Source organism: Anser brachyrhynchus (genome assembly GCF_964034855.1).
Source record: "Anser brachyrhynchus genome assembly, chromosome: 7".
NCBI lineage: Eukaryota > Metazoa > Chordata > Aves > Anseriformes > Anatidae > Anser > Anser brachyrhynchus.
This window is the reverse complement of record NC_137701.1, coordinates 25,512,667-25,529,594: the sequence shown is the minus strand read 5'-3', so window position 1 is coordinate 25,529,594 and position 16,928 is coordinate 25,512,667. Positions and strand designations below refer to the sequence as shown.

At 44.6% G+C, this 16,928-nt stretch overlaps 1 protein-coding gene across 7 annotated transcripts in view; it reads right to left on the bottom strand.

The window, feature by feature from the left end:
- Positions 1-773: 773 nt before the first annotated feature.
- Positions 774-16,928, bottom strand: part of SLC12A8 (solute carrier family 12 member 8) — a 53,124-nt gene continuing 36,969 nt past the window's right edge. For 6 of the 7 annotated variants that reach the window (XM_080600599.1, XM_080600603.1, XM_080600602.1 and 3 more), the window contains 6 exons: positions 13,827-13,973; positions 10,338-11,007; positions 9,400-9,497; positions 6,947-7,064; positions 4,558-4,618; positions 774-1,939 (listed from right to left, as the gene is read on the bottom strand). In XM_080600599.1, coding sequence (XP_080456725.1) covers positions 1,774-1,939; positions 4,558-4,618; positions 6,947-7,064; positions 9,400-9,497; positions 10,338-11,007; positions 13,827-13,973 — 1,260 coding nt within the window. In that variant the 3' untranslated portion in view covers positions 774-1,773. The remainder of the gene's footprint in view (positions 1,940-4,557; positions 4,619-6,946; positions 7,065-9,399; positions 9,498-10,337; positions 11,008-13,826; positions 13,974-16,928) is intronic. The other variant, XM_080600605.1, reaches the window with a different exon arrangement.

Genomic DNA, 16,928 nt, shown 5'->3' with positions numbered 1-16,928 from the left:
GCAGCTTGTCAGCGCGGTGGATCAGCTCCAAGCAGTGTCTGAAAGCTTGCACAACAGCAGCAACTGCCAAGGTCAAAGATAAGTTAATTTGATCTTAATAGCTGACAATAAAAATTGACTGTTATCTTGCCACGCTTTGAACCGATAAGAGCAAAGCACCAGCAAAGTTTCTCAGATTTGTCTTCAGGGAAGAATCTGTAATTCTGGCTACCGTGTACCAGCACAGACATCCCCAAACTCAGTCCTGTGCCTTTGCTATTTATTTCTTCTCTTAATTCAGCACTGAGAGAGCTGTCCTGATGCTGTGAGAACGGGAAGGGCTCTCCTGAGCACACAGGTGGCCCCAGCGGACCTGGGGGAAGCTTCAGCACATCTAAACAGCAGATCCACACCATTTGGAAATCCAACACAAAAAGACAGCAAGAAATCCTGACAGGACGACTCCCAACAGAAAATGACGTGAGGTGGCTCAGCATTGGCCACCATTTTCTGCTTGCTTCTATTGACATAATAAAGACAAGGTTACAGATATTTAATGAAATACCTGCAACCTAGTAAAATGAATATGCTTTCTGCAGTGTTGCAGGATCGCTCTCTTCTTCATCTCAGCTGGAAGTCTCCCTTGGTCCCCTTTCTAAGAAACCTGGAGAGCCAAAGCCAGAGCAGATGAGACCACAAAGTGGGACAGAGTGTCCCCAGCGCTGGGGCACAGCCCTGAACAGCCCTTGGTATTCAGAGGCACTGAACGTGCCCACAGCTAGCACAGAGAGGAGTTTCTGCTGTCTCAAGTTTTTATTGCACAGAAGAAGAAATAAATAATTTAATGGCTGAAATGATCAGAGATTACAGGAAGTGAGAGGCAGTGATTTCCCCCTCCTTTTACTTAGGTGCATACATCTATAAAGCTCAGTACAGGATGAGCTTGAAGCAGAATTAGCAAAATGCATTTTGTTAAGGCACTTCTGAATCATCTCTCCTTTTATCCAAGAGATGCTCTATTTGGAGATAGCTTTGATTTTAGGTCTTGGTTCTTGTTTCATAAAGGATGTGGGAAGCCACACTATGAAAAGATGCTAAGGCATCACTTCGTGGTTTCACAGTAGAGAAGAGTACATTATACTGCATTACTGCATATAAACGCGCAGGTTCGATTCCAGTTATGAATATATTTCATAATCCTCTTGCACTTGCCACTGGTTCTGGCCTATTGTCTAACACCTTAAAGTACTTTCTAAGACCTTGGTAATTGAAACGCTGAGGTAGAAAATTGCTGTATCACAAGCAGGCAAATTCACGCTGGGAGGAGAAGTGAATTGACCTGGAAGGTCGCATCCATCGGTGGCACAGCTGGGACCGGGCACTCGGCTCCTGCATCTGAGGTCACTGCTCGCAAATACAATGCACGCTGCTGCCCTGCTCCCCCAGAGGACGTCTGAAATCGGGTGTTGTAAGCTTTTACAGCAGCGACAGTATTCAGAGCTCAGTAGTGCTTATAATTGAATTCTTTAAAAGGATTATATCATTCTCAGTAACTCATCACTTCACCGGATCGGCCCTTTCATTTGCGTGTTGGTTTTATCCCCCTCCATTTCGGATAAGATTTGAAACCTGGTCATGCTGTAGTTTGCATAAACAAACAAGCCTTGAATATGTAAATAACTATTCACATCCTTTCCCTATACATTCAAGTATTTCACAAGGCCCTGTGGCAGTGACTAGCACTTATCAGCCCTTTCAGAAACGACAGCTTGGTGTTTTTTCTGTCCTCCCCCTTCACTGAAACTGATTCACAAACTCTTCTCTGCTGATAAGGGAGGACTGGTGATAGCGGTCTCGAGAGGCAAAGTCTGCGTTCTCCTCGGTGAGCTGCGTGGTCTCCATGCCAACTGTCGCAAAGGCCGGTGTCACAACGATCTGCTCCTTTGGAGATGGCCTTCTCCTGCAAACACAGAAGCAGAGGCATGACCCGCTGCTTGCCGTTAGCAGCCACGTGCCCGGCTGGGCCAAGGAAAAACGTGCTTGTGGCAGGGCGCTTGGAGACGGGGCTGCATTGCCCTTGGAAGGCATAGAGTTAATCTGCAGTCACTTTCCTAGAAGGCATGCAAAAACTGTACTTCAACCTCGTCCCTCATAAACACTGGAAAATATACATTTTCTTAGCAAATACATTTCCTCTTTGGAATTGCTCCAAACATCGGCTATGCCAGTTTCCAGATGGTGCAGGAAAAGAAGGAGCACGAACTATTGCTAATGAAAAATATCCTTCTTATAGTTTCCTAAGCTTTCGTGTACATTTCAATTACTTTTGAGACCAGGCTGGAAACTCTTTTCCTCTTTTAAATAAAAGAGGAGACTTTCCTGCAGTTTCTTTTTCCTGGAGGCCAACTTTAAGAAAACATTACTGCACACCTGCAAATCAAAACTGGAGGACCTTATAACACTGACTCAGCCCTCTTTAAGGTGCCAAGGATCCTTGGTTGCTTTCAGTGCTCTTGCACTCTAATGCAATGACTTCTTTACCTCAAATTCATTAACATGTCTTGCTTGGATTTCAAGAAATTGTGGCTGAGGAAAAACGTGCAAGTGATTTCAATGCAATTTCTTCCAGCGCAGCAAAGGTGGGCTTCAAAACAACCCACCCAGCCCCCAAGCAAAGCCAAAACTGTGTCCGTGCCAGCATGAGCAGGATCCCTGGCATAAGGACGAGGTTACCAAGCTGGCTGGCTCAGAGATTGCAGTCTTAGGGGAGGGAGAAGTAAGATCAGTCTCTATCTTGGGCTGCTGCCAGTTCCTCACTCCATCCTCCTTGGCAGAGCCTCTCCTCATCGATTGCACTGATCAAAGCGCTGAGGCCTGTGCCAGCCAGATAACCTGCAGGACAAAACGCCCGGCACCAGTGACACCTCTGCCCACGAGAAGCACGAGGGCTGCCTCTCCAGAAGGGCTAGCTTCATCTTTCCTACTCCCAGCCACGTATGGCAGCTGTCCGTGAAGTTAACCAGCCTCCCCCAGGGAGCATCTGACAACAGGCAGGGTTGAAAAGTGCCGAGGGACAACTGGGAGGAAAAACTGCTCCATCATCATAGCTGCAACAAGGCAAAATTACAGGCAGTGGATGCGGCTGTACACCGAGGCGGAACAGGACAGCTAAATGCCTGGGACACAAAGCAGCGGGGTCTGACTCACCGTGCAATGAGTAATTCTGGCAGCGCTTCCAGCACGGCCCCGTGCGCCCTGTTCTCCTCCTCACCCCTGGCTTTGGCTCATGTTAAGAGTGCAGCAGACATGGTGAGTGAGGGGGAGAAAGGAGGGGGCAACCCCTTATTCCAAATGAGACACGCACAAAGCATAGTGCACACCCTTGACACCCCCTCGCTCCTCCTGTTCTGTGTAGCTTGTCTGCCTTGGGCTCTCATCCCGCTAACAGAGAAGTGTGCAGCTTTATGCAACTGCCATGAGAGGCAGCCACAGCTGCGTGAACGAAGCTATTCACAGCAAAAGAGCTTTGCAGGACAGGTGGGTCTTCAGGGCAGCCCCACACACTTGGGGAGATCCACTGGTCTGGTATAGGCAGTGATGGATGGTGATGCAGGAGACCTGACATGTCTGTTCTGAGCCGTGCCATGGACCTTCCATGGCGATCTAAGAGAGGTCCCATCACCTCTGGCCACTCTCCTGAGCCACCTCTGCCACAAAAGGCATGTAGCCATATTATAGGGACTGTGGGCAGAGACAGGAGCTTGCAAGGCAGGCATACACATGTGCCAACGTGCCTAAGTGCCTGGACCTTCATTTATTTTAAAGAAGCCACCAAATTTGCACACCTAATGCCTGGCAGCTTATGTTATGCGGTCTTTACTACAGTGCTCCCCCACTGCAATAGAAAAACAGACAAACAGATTAGGAACCCCAAATCCCACTGCTCTGTACAGCAGCACGGATGGTCATTACCCCCCATGGGAAACCCAACCATGACAGAATTAATAATTAATAGGATCAAAATAAATTAACGAAACCAGTTAATATCCAACCAGACAAAAACCCTGAGGCCTTCTGAGAAGGAAAACACCAAGATATTTTCTGCTGCAATCCCATACAAACTTGATACTGAATGGTTGCTTCACTGAAGAACTTGTTTATTTGCCCCTGCAGCTATTGCTGCTTCCCCCCAAATTTCCCCTCTGAAACTCCAGCCCAGCTGGCAGATGCGTACCTGTTCCACCACCACCACAGCAGTTCACCACCTGCCGCGGGTGGAAGAGCTGGAGTCTCCCACTCCTCATTTACTACCACGTTTTTCAGTTCAAGCTGAGCCTCCAAGGTTGAGCACAGACCTTTGGGATTTGAACAGTAAGATCAAGAAAGCTTCAGCCACTGGGATACATCAGCACTGGGCTAACTGGAGCCAACAGCCTTATTTGCCTTTAACTAAGAACTTGAGGTCCCCAAGAAGGGCCAGACAGACTGCTTGAGGTAAAGAGCAGGTCAACTCTTCCCATGCACATTAGTGGGAACAAGGAGCACCGCCTCGATCTCTGCCAAGTGACTGGTACCAACCTGCATGAGGTGATCAAAGCCGACTTAATCCAGCTGAACAAACTGAAATTCGCTGCTGCTCCTACAAAGAAGAGGCATGAAAAGTCGGTATGTTGCTAATTCCCTCGTAACAGCATTTCACCATTGAATTTTTGCATAAAATCCCAAACTGACATGTTTGTTACTAGCTTTCAGTACACAAAGATTTAGCAATTGTGAGAACAATTCTGGAGTCTTCCCACTCGCTGTGGCTTTTAAATGATTGCCGAGAACCTAACCCAAAGTTCATATGGAGAACAGCAATTCCTTCCCAGACCGACAGCTTGTTAAAATACCAGCAAATAGGTGGCCAAAGCAAAGATACCAGCTGCAGCACCTTCTCCTTAGGCTGCAAAGACCATTCCCACTGCAGGGATGGGGAGACTGAAAGAGCTGCTCAGCTGACCCTAGCCACGGTGGCCAAGGTCTCACTGCTCCCTCTTGGCTGTCCCCACGGAGAGCTGGTTTAACTTATTAGACAGACACCAAGGTTTATTTTGGGACTTCTTTGTAGAGTTAATTTCCTGCACTGGCTAACTGCAGGAGCAGACAAGTGCAACAAAAGCAGCCCCCGAAGTCTGTGGTGAGGGATAGGGAGGAGAGCAGAGACCCAGCAACAACTGCTGGATTTTTTTTTAGGCTGTTGGAGGGAAAGAGGGAGAAGGAGGGACCCATCAAAATCATGGAGCATTCCTGTGGCAGAGCCACTGCTCCTGAGGTTTTCATCTAGTCCTTACTTCAGAGCATCTCTCAAGACAGTGTCTCACAACTTCTCTGTAGAGAATGGTCATGCAGTCTTTTGAAGAACAAAATGGGTCATTTGATGTGGTGTGACTGCAAAAATAATTTTCACTCACAACCAAATAAAAATCAGGCTGAAGTTTGCATGTTCATTTTTAACTTCTTTGCCATGTGCTGTTCTACAGTATGCATGGGAACGCATGTGCAAAACAAACCAAGACAAAAATGTTTAATTTTGTCATTTCTCAAATCACCTTCCATAATCTTCCACACACTGAGAAATTCTTTTTAAAGTCATTTTTGGAAATATTTCAAAAGAAAATAACAAAGATATAACAGTGAGTAAGCAAAGGCAAAGAAAACCCCAAGGCCTGCAGACACTATTTGTGTTTTGTTTAGTATTTAGGGGCAGTACAAAAAGTTTGTTAAAATAAAACTTACGTATTTCAAAAGATACAAAATGGCAAGTAGGAAGAACTAATTCACAGAGTCACAGAACAGTGTGGGTTGTGGAAGGGACTTGTAAGGATCGTCTGGTCCAACTCCCCTGCCAAGAGCAGGGACATCTTACGCTAACTCAGATTGCTCACAGCAACTCTTTTCCACCATCCCATACAGATAAATAAAAAAGAAATCATTTGTAGTAGAAAGATTGGTGAGTGATACATTGATAGCTCCTGAATGACAACCCATTTTTGTTTTCTCACAGCATGGGTTTCTGAAATCTGTTATCTACTTCCCTAATGCCTAATGACCTTTTATCTAAATAAACACGGGTGGCTACCTCTGCATTGTTTAAAAGACACAAACTCAGGTTCTTTTGACTTCTCTCATCTAGGTTTTCACAGGTGCCGAACAAAACATTGCACATCCATGCATGCAGGTACGTGTGCATTATACACCTACATACATATGTATGCATATGGACGTAAGCAGGCACCTACTGTGTGTTTATCACCCTCTCCCTTCAGAAGCAGACCAACGCAAACCTCTCCTGCCTCCGTGCCAAGGGGTACGCAATTATGAGCTGCTTTTTCAATGTGCTTCAATATTTAATTTTGAACTTGTTTAAGCCCATCACATGCACAGACCTTTTTAAAGCCCTTTGCCTAAGAGTATTTTCCCAGATTACGTTCCTAACATATTCAGCCTGTTTAGATCTGGAATCAAAAGGCTCTCTTGTTTTGCAGTTATGAATGCTGAGATTTAATGAGATACTTGTCATAATTCCCGTTTTCATTAAAGTTTTCTCAGGTGGTTTTAGACTGATTAATTAAATTTATTAAAATGTATTTACAACAGATTTTTTACAACAGATTGTTCTCATTGCCGCGATACTTTTGCAATCTGCCATCCCTGTTAAGTCTCAATATCTGCTTTTGCCATTTAAAGTACAGTACAGCCGAAAAGCAAGCACAATGTGCAAACTATCAAGCTAATGCTAGTTACAGTTGGAATCAAATATTAAAGAGCCAGACATAAAATGCATTGAAACTACCAAAGAAATTAAATCTCATCACTCACTGTGCCACCTGCATATTAAACACAAGCATCAAAATTCATAATTAAGTTAAATTAAAGCTTAATGAATTTTTAAGCAGATTTAATAACACAGAAAAAAATTACCCACCCAGGGGGAGTCCTGGACTCACTTGGCCAATGTAGAAATACAGAATAACTGCTGCTCCCAGGCTGACAAGGGTGTAGATCCACTGAATGACAAACATTATGATGAGGGACACGATTGCCTGTTGAAAAGACAAGGTTTAGGGCTGCTCCAGAGCAAGGTGGTATACTGCTGTCAATCTGACTGCTGTTCTGCATAATCCAGAGAAGCTCTGATCATCTTTTGCTCTGGCGCATGGGAGAGCTGGCGGCACGTGCCCGAGGAGGAATACCCACCTTCACACGCAGCTTCACATGGTTTCAGCAATTTATTCTTGAATCTTGCAATCTGAGCATGGTTTGCAACTCCAATAAAACCTCGTTAATAAGTGAGGCAGTACTGGGGTTCTCAAGCTGTTATGAGAGCATCAGTAACTGCATTTTTATTTATTTAGTGCTAGAAACGCTGAACCTTGTGTTTCAAATTCATGTAAAACCAGTGCTTTGATGGCTTCTCTGCACCTCCATCTTTCTTAGGCCCTCTCGGGAGTGCTGTGTAAGAGCTGTGCACTGTCTAGACCTGGGACGCAGACACTCAGCTTTACCCTGATGAGTGTTTCTGTTGAGGTGTCTGCCTCTTAATAACGCCCCATGATGGGGACAGAGCCAAGGTTCTCCTTGCGCGAGATCTACTGCACAGCCCGCACCCTGCCCATGGGAGGAACGACAGCAGCCACAACCACATGGGTGGATGGACCTTCCTGGGCATCAGCAGCTGAGGACTGTGGTGCAGGTCCCTGGGGGAACCACGTCATCTCCTGCCTCCAGAGTGCTCTGTGGCAAGTGGCTTTTGGCCACACATAAAGTATTTCTATCTAGCTTTACCAGAAAAGATTTGGGTATGGCATGGCTGAGGTTTCTCTGCAAGGAGTTCCCTGTGCTATACGGAGCCTCATTTGGTCTCAGTCATAAACAAGGGACAGCACAGGCTTGCACTGTCACCTTCAGCAGCATGCAGGTAGCTTTTAGTGAGCTGCCTCAGGTCCTAGAGGCAGTTTTTGCTTGAGCTACTCCAACATACACCAGCTGTAGGTCATGGAAGTGTTAGCTAGTCCACGGGGAGCTCCCAGCCGCATCAGCCAAATGGGTCATTATTTGGGAGCATGAAGCTGTATCTGGAGCCTCACCAGCTTGCAGGGTTAGAAGTAGCTCAAGGGGCATACGAGTAGGGGCAGAAGCAGCATCTTCACAGATCAGGCTAGGCACAGACAAGGGACAACGTGTAAGAGCTAAAGCAGTCACGGCTGACGTGGCTGGTGAAGCCTGAAGACAAGGCAGAGGGGAAAGGAGCCTGGATGAAAAAGTGTATCTGATTTTTCTTCTGCGATTTTATTTTGCACTGTTGATCCCTCCTCAGCTCTGTTGCAAAGTCATCCCAAGTCTGACTATTGACAGAAAACCAAATCTGCTTTAATGAGCACATCAGTCATCTCTTTACGCCAATTCCCCCACGAAGGCAGAGCTGACCACTCCGAACCCTACGATGACAAGCACTCGGGGGCCCTGTTAGTTACTGAGCCCAGAGAGAGCATTAGCTTGCAACCTCCTAGAGACGTCATCACTAGAGAGGAGCCTCCAGCATCCATCCCACCCACCGCGCCACGGTCTGGCAAGACCTTTCTCCAGTAGTTGGCTGCTGGCAGCCAGAGCAGCAAATTTGAAAAGTAGGTGTCAAACTCTATCTGAGGATTAAATTAGAAGGGTTCAGTATGTTATTCAAGGGTGTTTGTTATGTTTTACGTACAGCTATTAAATCCCCATCCATGCAGCAAAGCCAGATGGTTCACTCATTATCCATATCTGACCCTTTTCCTGTCATCTGCCCATTAATCCATCTTCCCAAGAAGAATTTAAATGTCTTAAACTCTTCAGTGGCTTAAGGAACAAGCTATTTAAAAGTTATTTATTCTTTAAAGTAACATGCTGGAGGAATGCTCTGCTTTCCTCCCTCAAAATGTGGAATTTCACAGCCAGGCTGCTCTGATCAGGAGTTCAGTGCTAATGAAACCCCACCCCGAGCTTGCAGAAACTGTTTCATATATAAAAATAACACATCTTTGAAGCTGATGTCTCAGTCCATTCCATGGCAAGAAAAAGCAGTCTGTTTGATTCACAGTGAAAAGAGGGACACGGTGATTTTTTCCCAACGAGCCATGTATGTTTAATTCTAGAAAAGTCCTAAGATGTTGGAGTTTGTTTATTTATTGCTGTTGCTGTTTTAAATAATGTCATCTACCTTTCTCTTAAATTGAACCACTGGGCCTATGGTCTCTTAAGTATTTAGTTCAGGTGACCTCCTGGGATACCAGAAACAAAAGCCATCTGAAAGTACTAGAGTGTATTTACACTAAGTGATGAATTTCCTTCCATTTTCGGCAGTCACAAACCAGTGCTCAAAATAAAAAGAAAATTACTTACACCAGCAAAGGAAACCCAGTGATTGCAGAATCGGGAGTAGAATGATTCTGGAATTTGCTGAATTCCCAGTTCTAGATTTTGTTGCCTTACAGATGATTCTAAAGGAGAAAAAGAAAAAAAATATGTTAAAAATGAGCTGAAGCATTGGTCTCTTTCTACTTTGCCAAAAACCAAACCAGAAATTCTAGCTGACAGTTGGGCATGGCACAGTTTAACCAAAATTTCTAAAATGAAAGCAGAAAAGGTGATCAAGAAAAAAAAAATTTACAACTTTGGTACTGAGTCTATCTTTAGGCCTCACATAAGTCATTGCCTGTGATTGAAACTGAGGCAGTTTCCATGTTTGTAAAAGAAGAGAAACAATTCTTTTCTCCCCCACATGGGTTTATGAAGCTTAATTGACTAATGTTGATAGAAGACTACAGATCTGAGACAACTACCTCTGTGGCAAAACACCCATATTGCCAATGAAATAAATTCAGATTCCTAGCTGTGGATGACAAATTACAGCCTCCACCTGCAGCATAGGGATCATCTCATTTCCACAGCCAGAGATTTAGTCTCCCAAGGCTCCATCCCTCCTACTCCACATCATGGTGAAATAAGGCCCAAGATAACACTCAAAATGTTTTTAATGTACAGTGTTAAGATTGCATTTGTAGAATAATGAGTATGCAGTAAACAGCCCTACACTAAATACAGTCCTGCCTGCTTTCCTGTGATTAATCTTCCACGGGAAATTACATTGGAACTTCTCCTGTGATTCATTATGATGAACTCTACCCTCACCTGTAATAAAAGATATTATTGCTATGAATCACTGAATGACAGCCCCGTATAAAGCTAGTTTCTCGCCTGCCTCCAGCAAAGCACCAGGAGGACTAAGATTGTAGATAATTCCCTGCGAGCATGAAGATGCCCATCTTCTACACACTCACCTTCCACCTTCTGGCTGCAGAGCGCCAGCGCCTGGCTGTGGAGCTGCTCCCCCTGCTCCAGCAGCTCAGGTGTCCCCTGGGTGTCTGTAGCAGGCGACCAGTACGGACCCACCTCCAGCTGGTGGCCCTGCTCAGTGAGGTCCTGCCAGCTTTCGTGGTGGGGCTCTGCAGTCTCATCCCAGCCATGCTGAGCTGGAGGAGCATCGTGATCGAGATCCAGAAGAAAGCTGTCTTGTAACGTTTGCTTGGCTGGCTTCTTCACCTTTTTCTGTTTGACCTTTTGGGTTAAACTCTCAGCTCCTTTTTTGCTAGCACTTGGCTCGTTACGAAATGGTTTAAAAAGCTGGTCCATGTCTTTTGTGAATTCCAGCAAGGTGCCATTCGATCTGCTTTGAATTACTCCATCTGATGCGTGGCTGGAGGTCTTGTTGAAAATCAAAGGCTGGGAAGAGTGAGGCTTAGCGTTTTCCACTTGTGTCTTGCCAGCTTTTTGCTGATCATCGTAGCACAAAGAGATTGAGAAATAGGAATAGTCAACAGCAATATATGTCAACATGAAGTTGATGGTCACTATCGGAGCAAGAACGTTCACTTGCCCAATGAAGACAAAAGCCATGGTAATGAGACTTGTTAAGCAAATTGCAGCCACTGGAGTCCTGTTGGGTCCTTTCTATTACATAAATAAAAGAAACATATTTAAATTAATACTCGTGAGCTCTGCCGTGAGGGTCCCTGGTGGCTCAGCTGTAAAGAATGGTTACCCTGACAGTCTGCAGGTACATGCATAGTCATGAAATACACACCCCCATGCACACAAGCAGAGGCCCATTGGCTTAATAAATTAAAGAACAGACTGGAAGCCAAAAGCTGCTGAGTTCCCACCTCACCTCTGATCCTCACTCAATTTTTGTCTTGGAAAAATTCATCAAGTCTCACTCTGTATCTCAGAGTATGTCATTAAAGCAGCAATGAACCTTCAGAGAGACATGTGGGGCCTATGGGAAGTCTGGGCTGTGTTATGGCAACAAAACGTGTTAATTAGAGTTAACTGTTCATTTCTAATTTTTGTGCCATTTTTTATCAGTAGCTTCAGGCCCTGCCCTGACTCAAGGCTGAGCTAAATCCATGATCTGCTGGGACTGTACTTGGCATCTCCTCCTTCCTTCTACCAAAGCTGCATCAGCCCAGTACCAGGAGGAAAGCAGCAGAAAGGTTTAGCAGCTAAAGGACACTGGGGGCACCAGCAATGCCAGGCATCAGTCAGAAAGGCAGGCAACCAGGAGAAACACAGCTTGTTCTTCTCCTTTGGGGTAGGGTTAGGGTAGGGAGACAATGAGAGAGAGAGAGACAAAGCAAAGCACATTCAGGGGGACTAAGCTCACAAATTTTAACCCTAGGTCTAATATGCCCTTTCTCAGTCATTGCTAGAGAGTCAGATGAAACGATGCTAAGTGTCCATCAGAGCCCCTGCCAAGGCCCTTTTGGGATCGGGGTTTGTCCCGTACTCCTCACCTCCAAGGACTTTCTAAAGACAGGTAGAAATTGAAACCATGGCAATGTCCCTTAAGAACAAGCTTCGGTTCTGAAAAGGATCAAAAGGAAATGCTTTAAGTTCTCTCGGCACAACACGGAGTTCTGCCAGCACTGTGGCAGCTGAGGGATGCACTTCAGCAACGTGCTGGGAAGGTGCTCTTACAGCACCCTCACACCAACACCAGCACGAGACAGGGAACATTTTCCATTCTACGTTTTCATTTACTGCATGTGCTTCTCCAATAAACACACAGCTCAAATGGAAACTATTTCTATTTCCTCCACACTTATTAATAGAAAAGGGGACCGGTTCTGGACCTTACGCCTTTTCACAATGAAATGAGAAATATGTCTCAGGGATAAGTGAACACGGTTCTCAGAAAACATCTTAGGTATTAGAAAGACTTAGCGAGATAGGGAACAGATGGTACGATCTCAGGATGCCTCTGGCTTAGGTTTAACACTACAGAAAACAATAGTGTCCTTCACATTAGCTGGGGTTATGTTGACTACAACACTTTCCTAAACCATGGAAAAGAAGAACTGATGTGGAACAGATTGTTAAGGGCAAATTACATTTATTCACTCTCCATGAACCAAATCTAGACAATTTTCAAGGTGGCAGAGAGAAGGAACGGGTAAAGCGATCTGCCTTTAACGTCTCACCTCTTTTTGAGCACTTCCACTGTGGCACTCTGCCTAGACAGAGTTCAGAGGAGAAAATATTACAGAAAGACAGAAAACCAGAGAAGAAAGGGAATCAGTTTTGCAGTCCTAGGGCTAAATCGCTGACAATTTGGCAAGTGTTGCCACATGGAGAACAGTCTGTTCTGGGAGTGCCTGACAACTATCCTCAGTCGCTGGAAGTTTTTGCTGTTGTTACCATTCCTGATTCTCCTATATTTATTACTATTATCTTGACTTTAATTTTCAAGAATTGCTTTGAGAAATACAAAATGACATAGAGGAGATAATTATACTTATAAAACAATCTTAAATATTACTATTGTGAAATATTCTCCTGTATTTATAAGCTGCTCTGAAGGAGTATAACATCTTAAGATATTCCCAGCTGCTCAGTACAGACAGTTAGATGCTGCAGGTTATTTAGAGCAATGAATTTTTTTTCTCCCTGTTTAGAAAAAGGGAAGTCCATAAGAAATACTTTGTTCTAAACGTATAGCCCAAGACTACACAATCCTTAGTGACTGGGACTTTGACTGTTCTCAGGGGAACAACTCATGTGAATGAGGATTAGTGACTGGGACAAGGAAAAAGCCTCTTGTCATATTCAAAGCAAGGCTTTGTTTTGAAGTATATCTAAAGCTTAGCAGCCCCCTAAATTAACCTTTTAAATCTACTCTCTTTTTATTATTTTTATGGAGCCCAAAAGACACCTCACCCTGTAAAGAAGTGTCCTCTTCTCCAGCGTGCACAAACTGAATCCACTGCACTGGGACTAGCGATGTACTCAGCTCTGAGGTCACCAAAGAAGGTAGGAAGATTTCAAAGAGAAAGTGAAGGAAAGAAGAAGAAAAGAACAAAAAGATAAAGAGGCAGCTAGCATCCATCTGACCAGAGCGGTTAGACAAAAGCTTCAGGCCTCTGCCCTGAAAGGGAGGGCACGGAAGAGCTAAGTACCTTGGTCACAATTACGATCAGCATGGGCTTAGATCAGGTGTTTGCAAAAACAAATCACAGGCAAAGTTGTACCATAAGTGGCTGTTTTCCTGGAGACATCTCAAAAGAAAAGGACCAAAAGGAGGAGGTCCCACAGCCCAGGAAGGGCTGTCCTGGCACGGCGACAGGACTGACAGCTCTGGGGCAGGGCATGGCTGAGATGGGGTGCACAGATCTCATCCTGCCCCACAGACGCACAGAAATACTGCCTCCTTATATCAACAGTTTTCTCTCAGGTTAGGTTTTGACAGTAATTTCAGAGAAAGGATCACTAACCCCGTGTCCAAGAAAGGCGAGCATGGGGACCACGTTCTCCTGGGCGATGCACTGCAGGATTCTGGGTGCTCCGTAGAGCCCTCCCATGCAGGAGGCCAGGGACGAGATGTACAGCCCTAGCAAAAACAAGAAACCCACCAAGGATACCTGGAGGAAGCAGAGAGGATGCAAAGTTGATTACTTCATTCTTCGAAGACCTGCGAGTGATTTTAAACACATATATACTCAGAAACCCCCTGCATTTTGTAACATTGCAAAATGAACTGAGCCTGGGAAAGCAGCAATTTAACCGGTCTGTGGTATAATGTACAAGCAATTAATACGGGAAAATTACCCCATAGAAGTAATTTAATACCGAACATCCTGTACCAACAGAGCCATTTGACAAGCTCATATCCAAGAAATTCTTTGTCACTCGGAGCAATTGCAGCAAAGCAGCAGCTATTAGATTCCACTTAAGTAACTGGAAGTGAGTTTATTTCAGGAGAGATCACTTATATACAGAGCACATCGTACAGGAAAAGCTACCCAGGCTTCCAACCATCCAAAACAGGAAGACAAACCCCTGTGTCCCAGACGGGAAAACCAATCCTGAAAGAAAATCTGCAGTAAAACCAAATCAAACTTGCCACTTAAACAAATGGCATCTCAAAAAAAATATGCTCCAAGGGATATAATACAATGACCTTATTTTCCTGTCTTCAAACGAGTAAAGAATTTCCTTCAGCCAATGCGAAACTTCAAACTCTTTAAAGCCATAGTGCTCCAAGGCTGGTTTTATTACCAGTTTGTAGTGAGCATCCCTTCCAGCTGCCAGTGTGACCGCGTAGCACCTCCTGCATGCGTGGAAACCTGGCGGGGCGGCAGCAGCAGCAAGCTGTGAGCCGGGCATGGCCACCAGCACCCACAGACTCTGCGAAGTTCAGCTGAAGCCTGATAGCTCTGACCTTTCTCAAGGAGAGCAAAGGGAGGTCCTCGTGAACCCTGTAGTTACGGGCAACTTCTACAGGCCAAAATACAAGTTGTCTATACAGAGACTTAAGGGTTTTTCTCTTGGTTTGCTAATAACAGGCTTTTAGCTCATTTTTCCATGGGAAGACTTGTTTTCACCATGTTTGCCAGATGTTTCCAAACGATTTTTGAACACGCTCCTTAATCTCAGCTCAGTCTGACACAGGTCTGAGCGTAGCAAGTTCCTACAAATGTCACACAAGCAGAGGGATGGCAGGGATGGGAGGGGGTGCAGCCATCTCCTGGGGGGGCCCTGAGCTGACATCAGTCTTCACCAGACTGCAGGGAGAAGCAAGCTGGAGGGGAAATGCCAAGTTCAGATGGAGTTGAAAGCATCCCTCTTCTCCCTCTGGGGACACAAAATGCTCTCAGGGTCTGTCAAACAGGAGCAAGGACTGGTGTACCCCTGCGTGGGTCCCCAGTGTCAACTGCTGCAAGCACAGGTGGAGGTGCACTTGACACGGTGCCAGGGAACAGCACCCGGTGCAGGCCCTTCAACCTTCACTCACTTCATGACCTCCACTCCTGCCCTTCTCCTCACGGAAAATAACATCTAAATGGACCTGCTGCCATTTTCTGCATCCTCCGAGCTTCTGCTGCTGTTGAAGTCAGGTGGCATATGCTTTATTAGCAGCAATTACACAAATTTACATGTCTAAAGATGATTGAAGATACATCTGCCTTTTTCTTATCTATGAAATCAGCATGCGGCAAAAAGGAGACTGGGTAAAGAGACAGAAAACACTTGCTGCTCAGGGAAGGCATGTAAAATTAATGTCGTGTTTCAGAACCGTACCAGTCTCCTGCCACTCAAATACACACTTCTTTTCACCATGAAAATCCACTTGCCTTGGGAATTTTATCTTGTGGGACAGAACAAACTTGAGGGAAAGATTAGCAGGTATCAGCTTACATCAGACAAATGGACAGACCCTGGACGTGGGAGTCTTACGAGCAGAACTTCCCTTCCCTCTCCTACAGTACAGGCCTGGTTTGAAAAATACTCGACAGAAACAATCAGTTGTGCCATACATCATATATTAGTTTAGCTGCCAAAAAAGCTTGCATTTAAATGTACTACTTGACATTCAAATCAGGGTTAGAGGGGAAGAGTCCCTTTCACTGAGGCTGATGAAAGGTTTTGCTGTTGGTTTTAAGCACAGAGAGTATGAATACTTCGTAAGAAATTGGCACTTCTGGCTCATTAAGAAGGGAAATTACTGAATCTCACTTCTGTGTTTAAAAAGCCAAACAAGTATTGTGAGGCAGAAAAGCAACTAAATACTCGTTCACCTGTGACTGATGAAAACGGGGAGTTTGCATGTTCAATGTATAACGAATGACCTCTTCTTCTCTCTGTCCACACAAAGTCATTAAAATATAAAGCAACTCGTAATAAAGAAACCACATGAGTATATGGATTGTACCATAAAAAGGGAAGAGAAAACTGATTTTGCTTTTTTGTTGTTTGTTATTTAACGTAACTAAATAACTCCAGATTCACTTACTGAGAGATTTTTCATTTTTTTCCCTTCAGAGGGTTTTGAACTTAAAACATAGCTTCAAAAATCTCTCTCTCTTCAGCTGGTTCAGTTATAAGTACCATCTCATTACTGTACTTTTCATCCGTTAACTCTGTCTCATTTACATAACAAAGGCGTTGCCTTAAAGAACACAGACTCATTCTATTGTTCCCTGAAACAGATTTTTTTTTTTTACCTTAGCAGGAAGTCATAAGAGCCCCACCAATAACCTGGAGCTTATTTTGGGGACTGGAGGAAGTCTAGGGCTACAATTACTTCGAGAGAAAATGAAGTCTGAGTCTCAAACTGACATTCTAGATTAAAATCATATTATAAATAAAATTAACAGAAAACATCTCCAATTAATTAGGAAAACAGTTATATATTGTAAGGCCATGATTTTGTATAATGCTGAATATTGTAAAATTAGCACTTACATATCCTATTTAAAGTAAGACAGCAACACACAAAAATCTTTGCTCTCTTTTCAAAGGCCTGTAATGGTAACGTTTATTGCCTGTAACACTACAACCCTCCTTCATTTATATACACCAACATGGAACGTCTC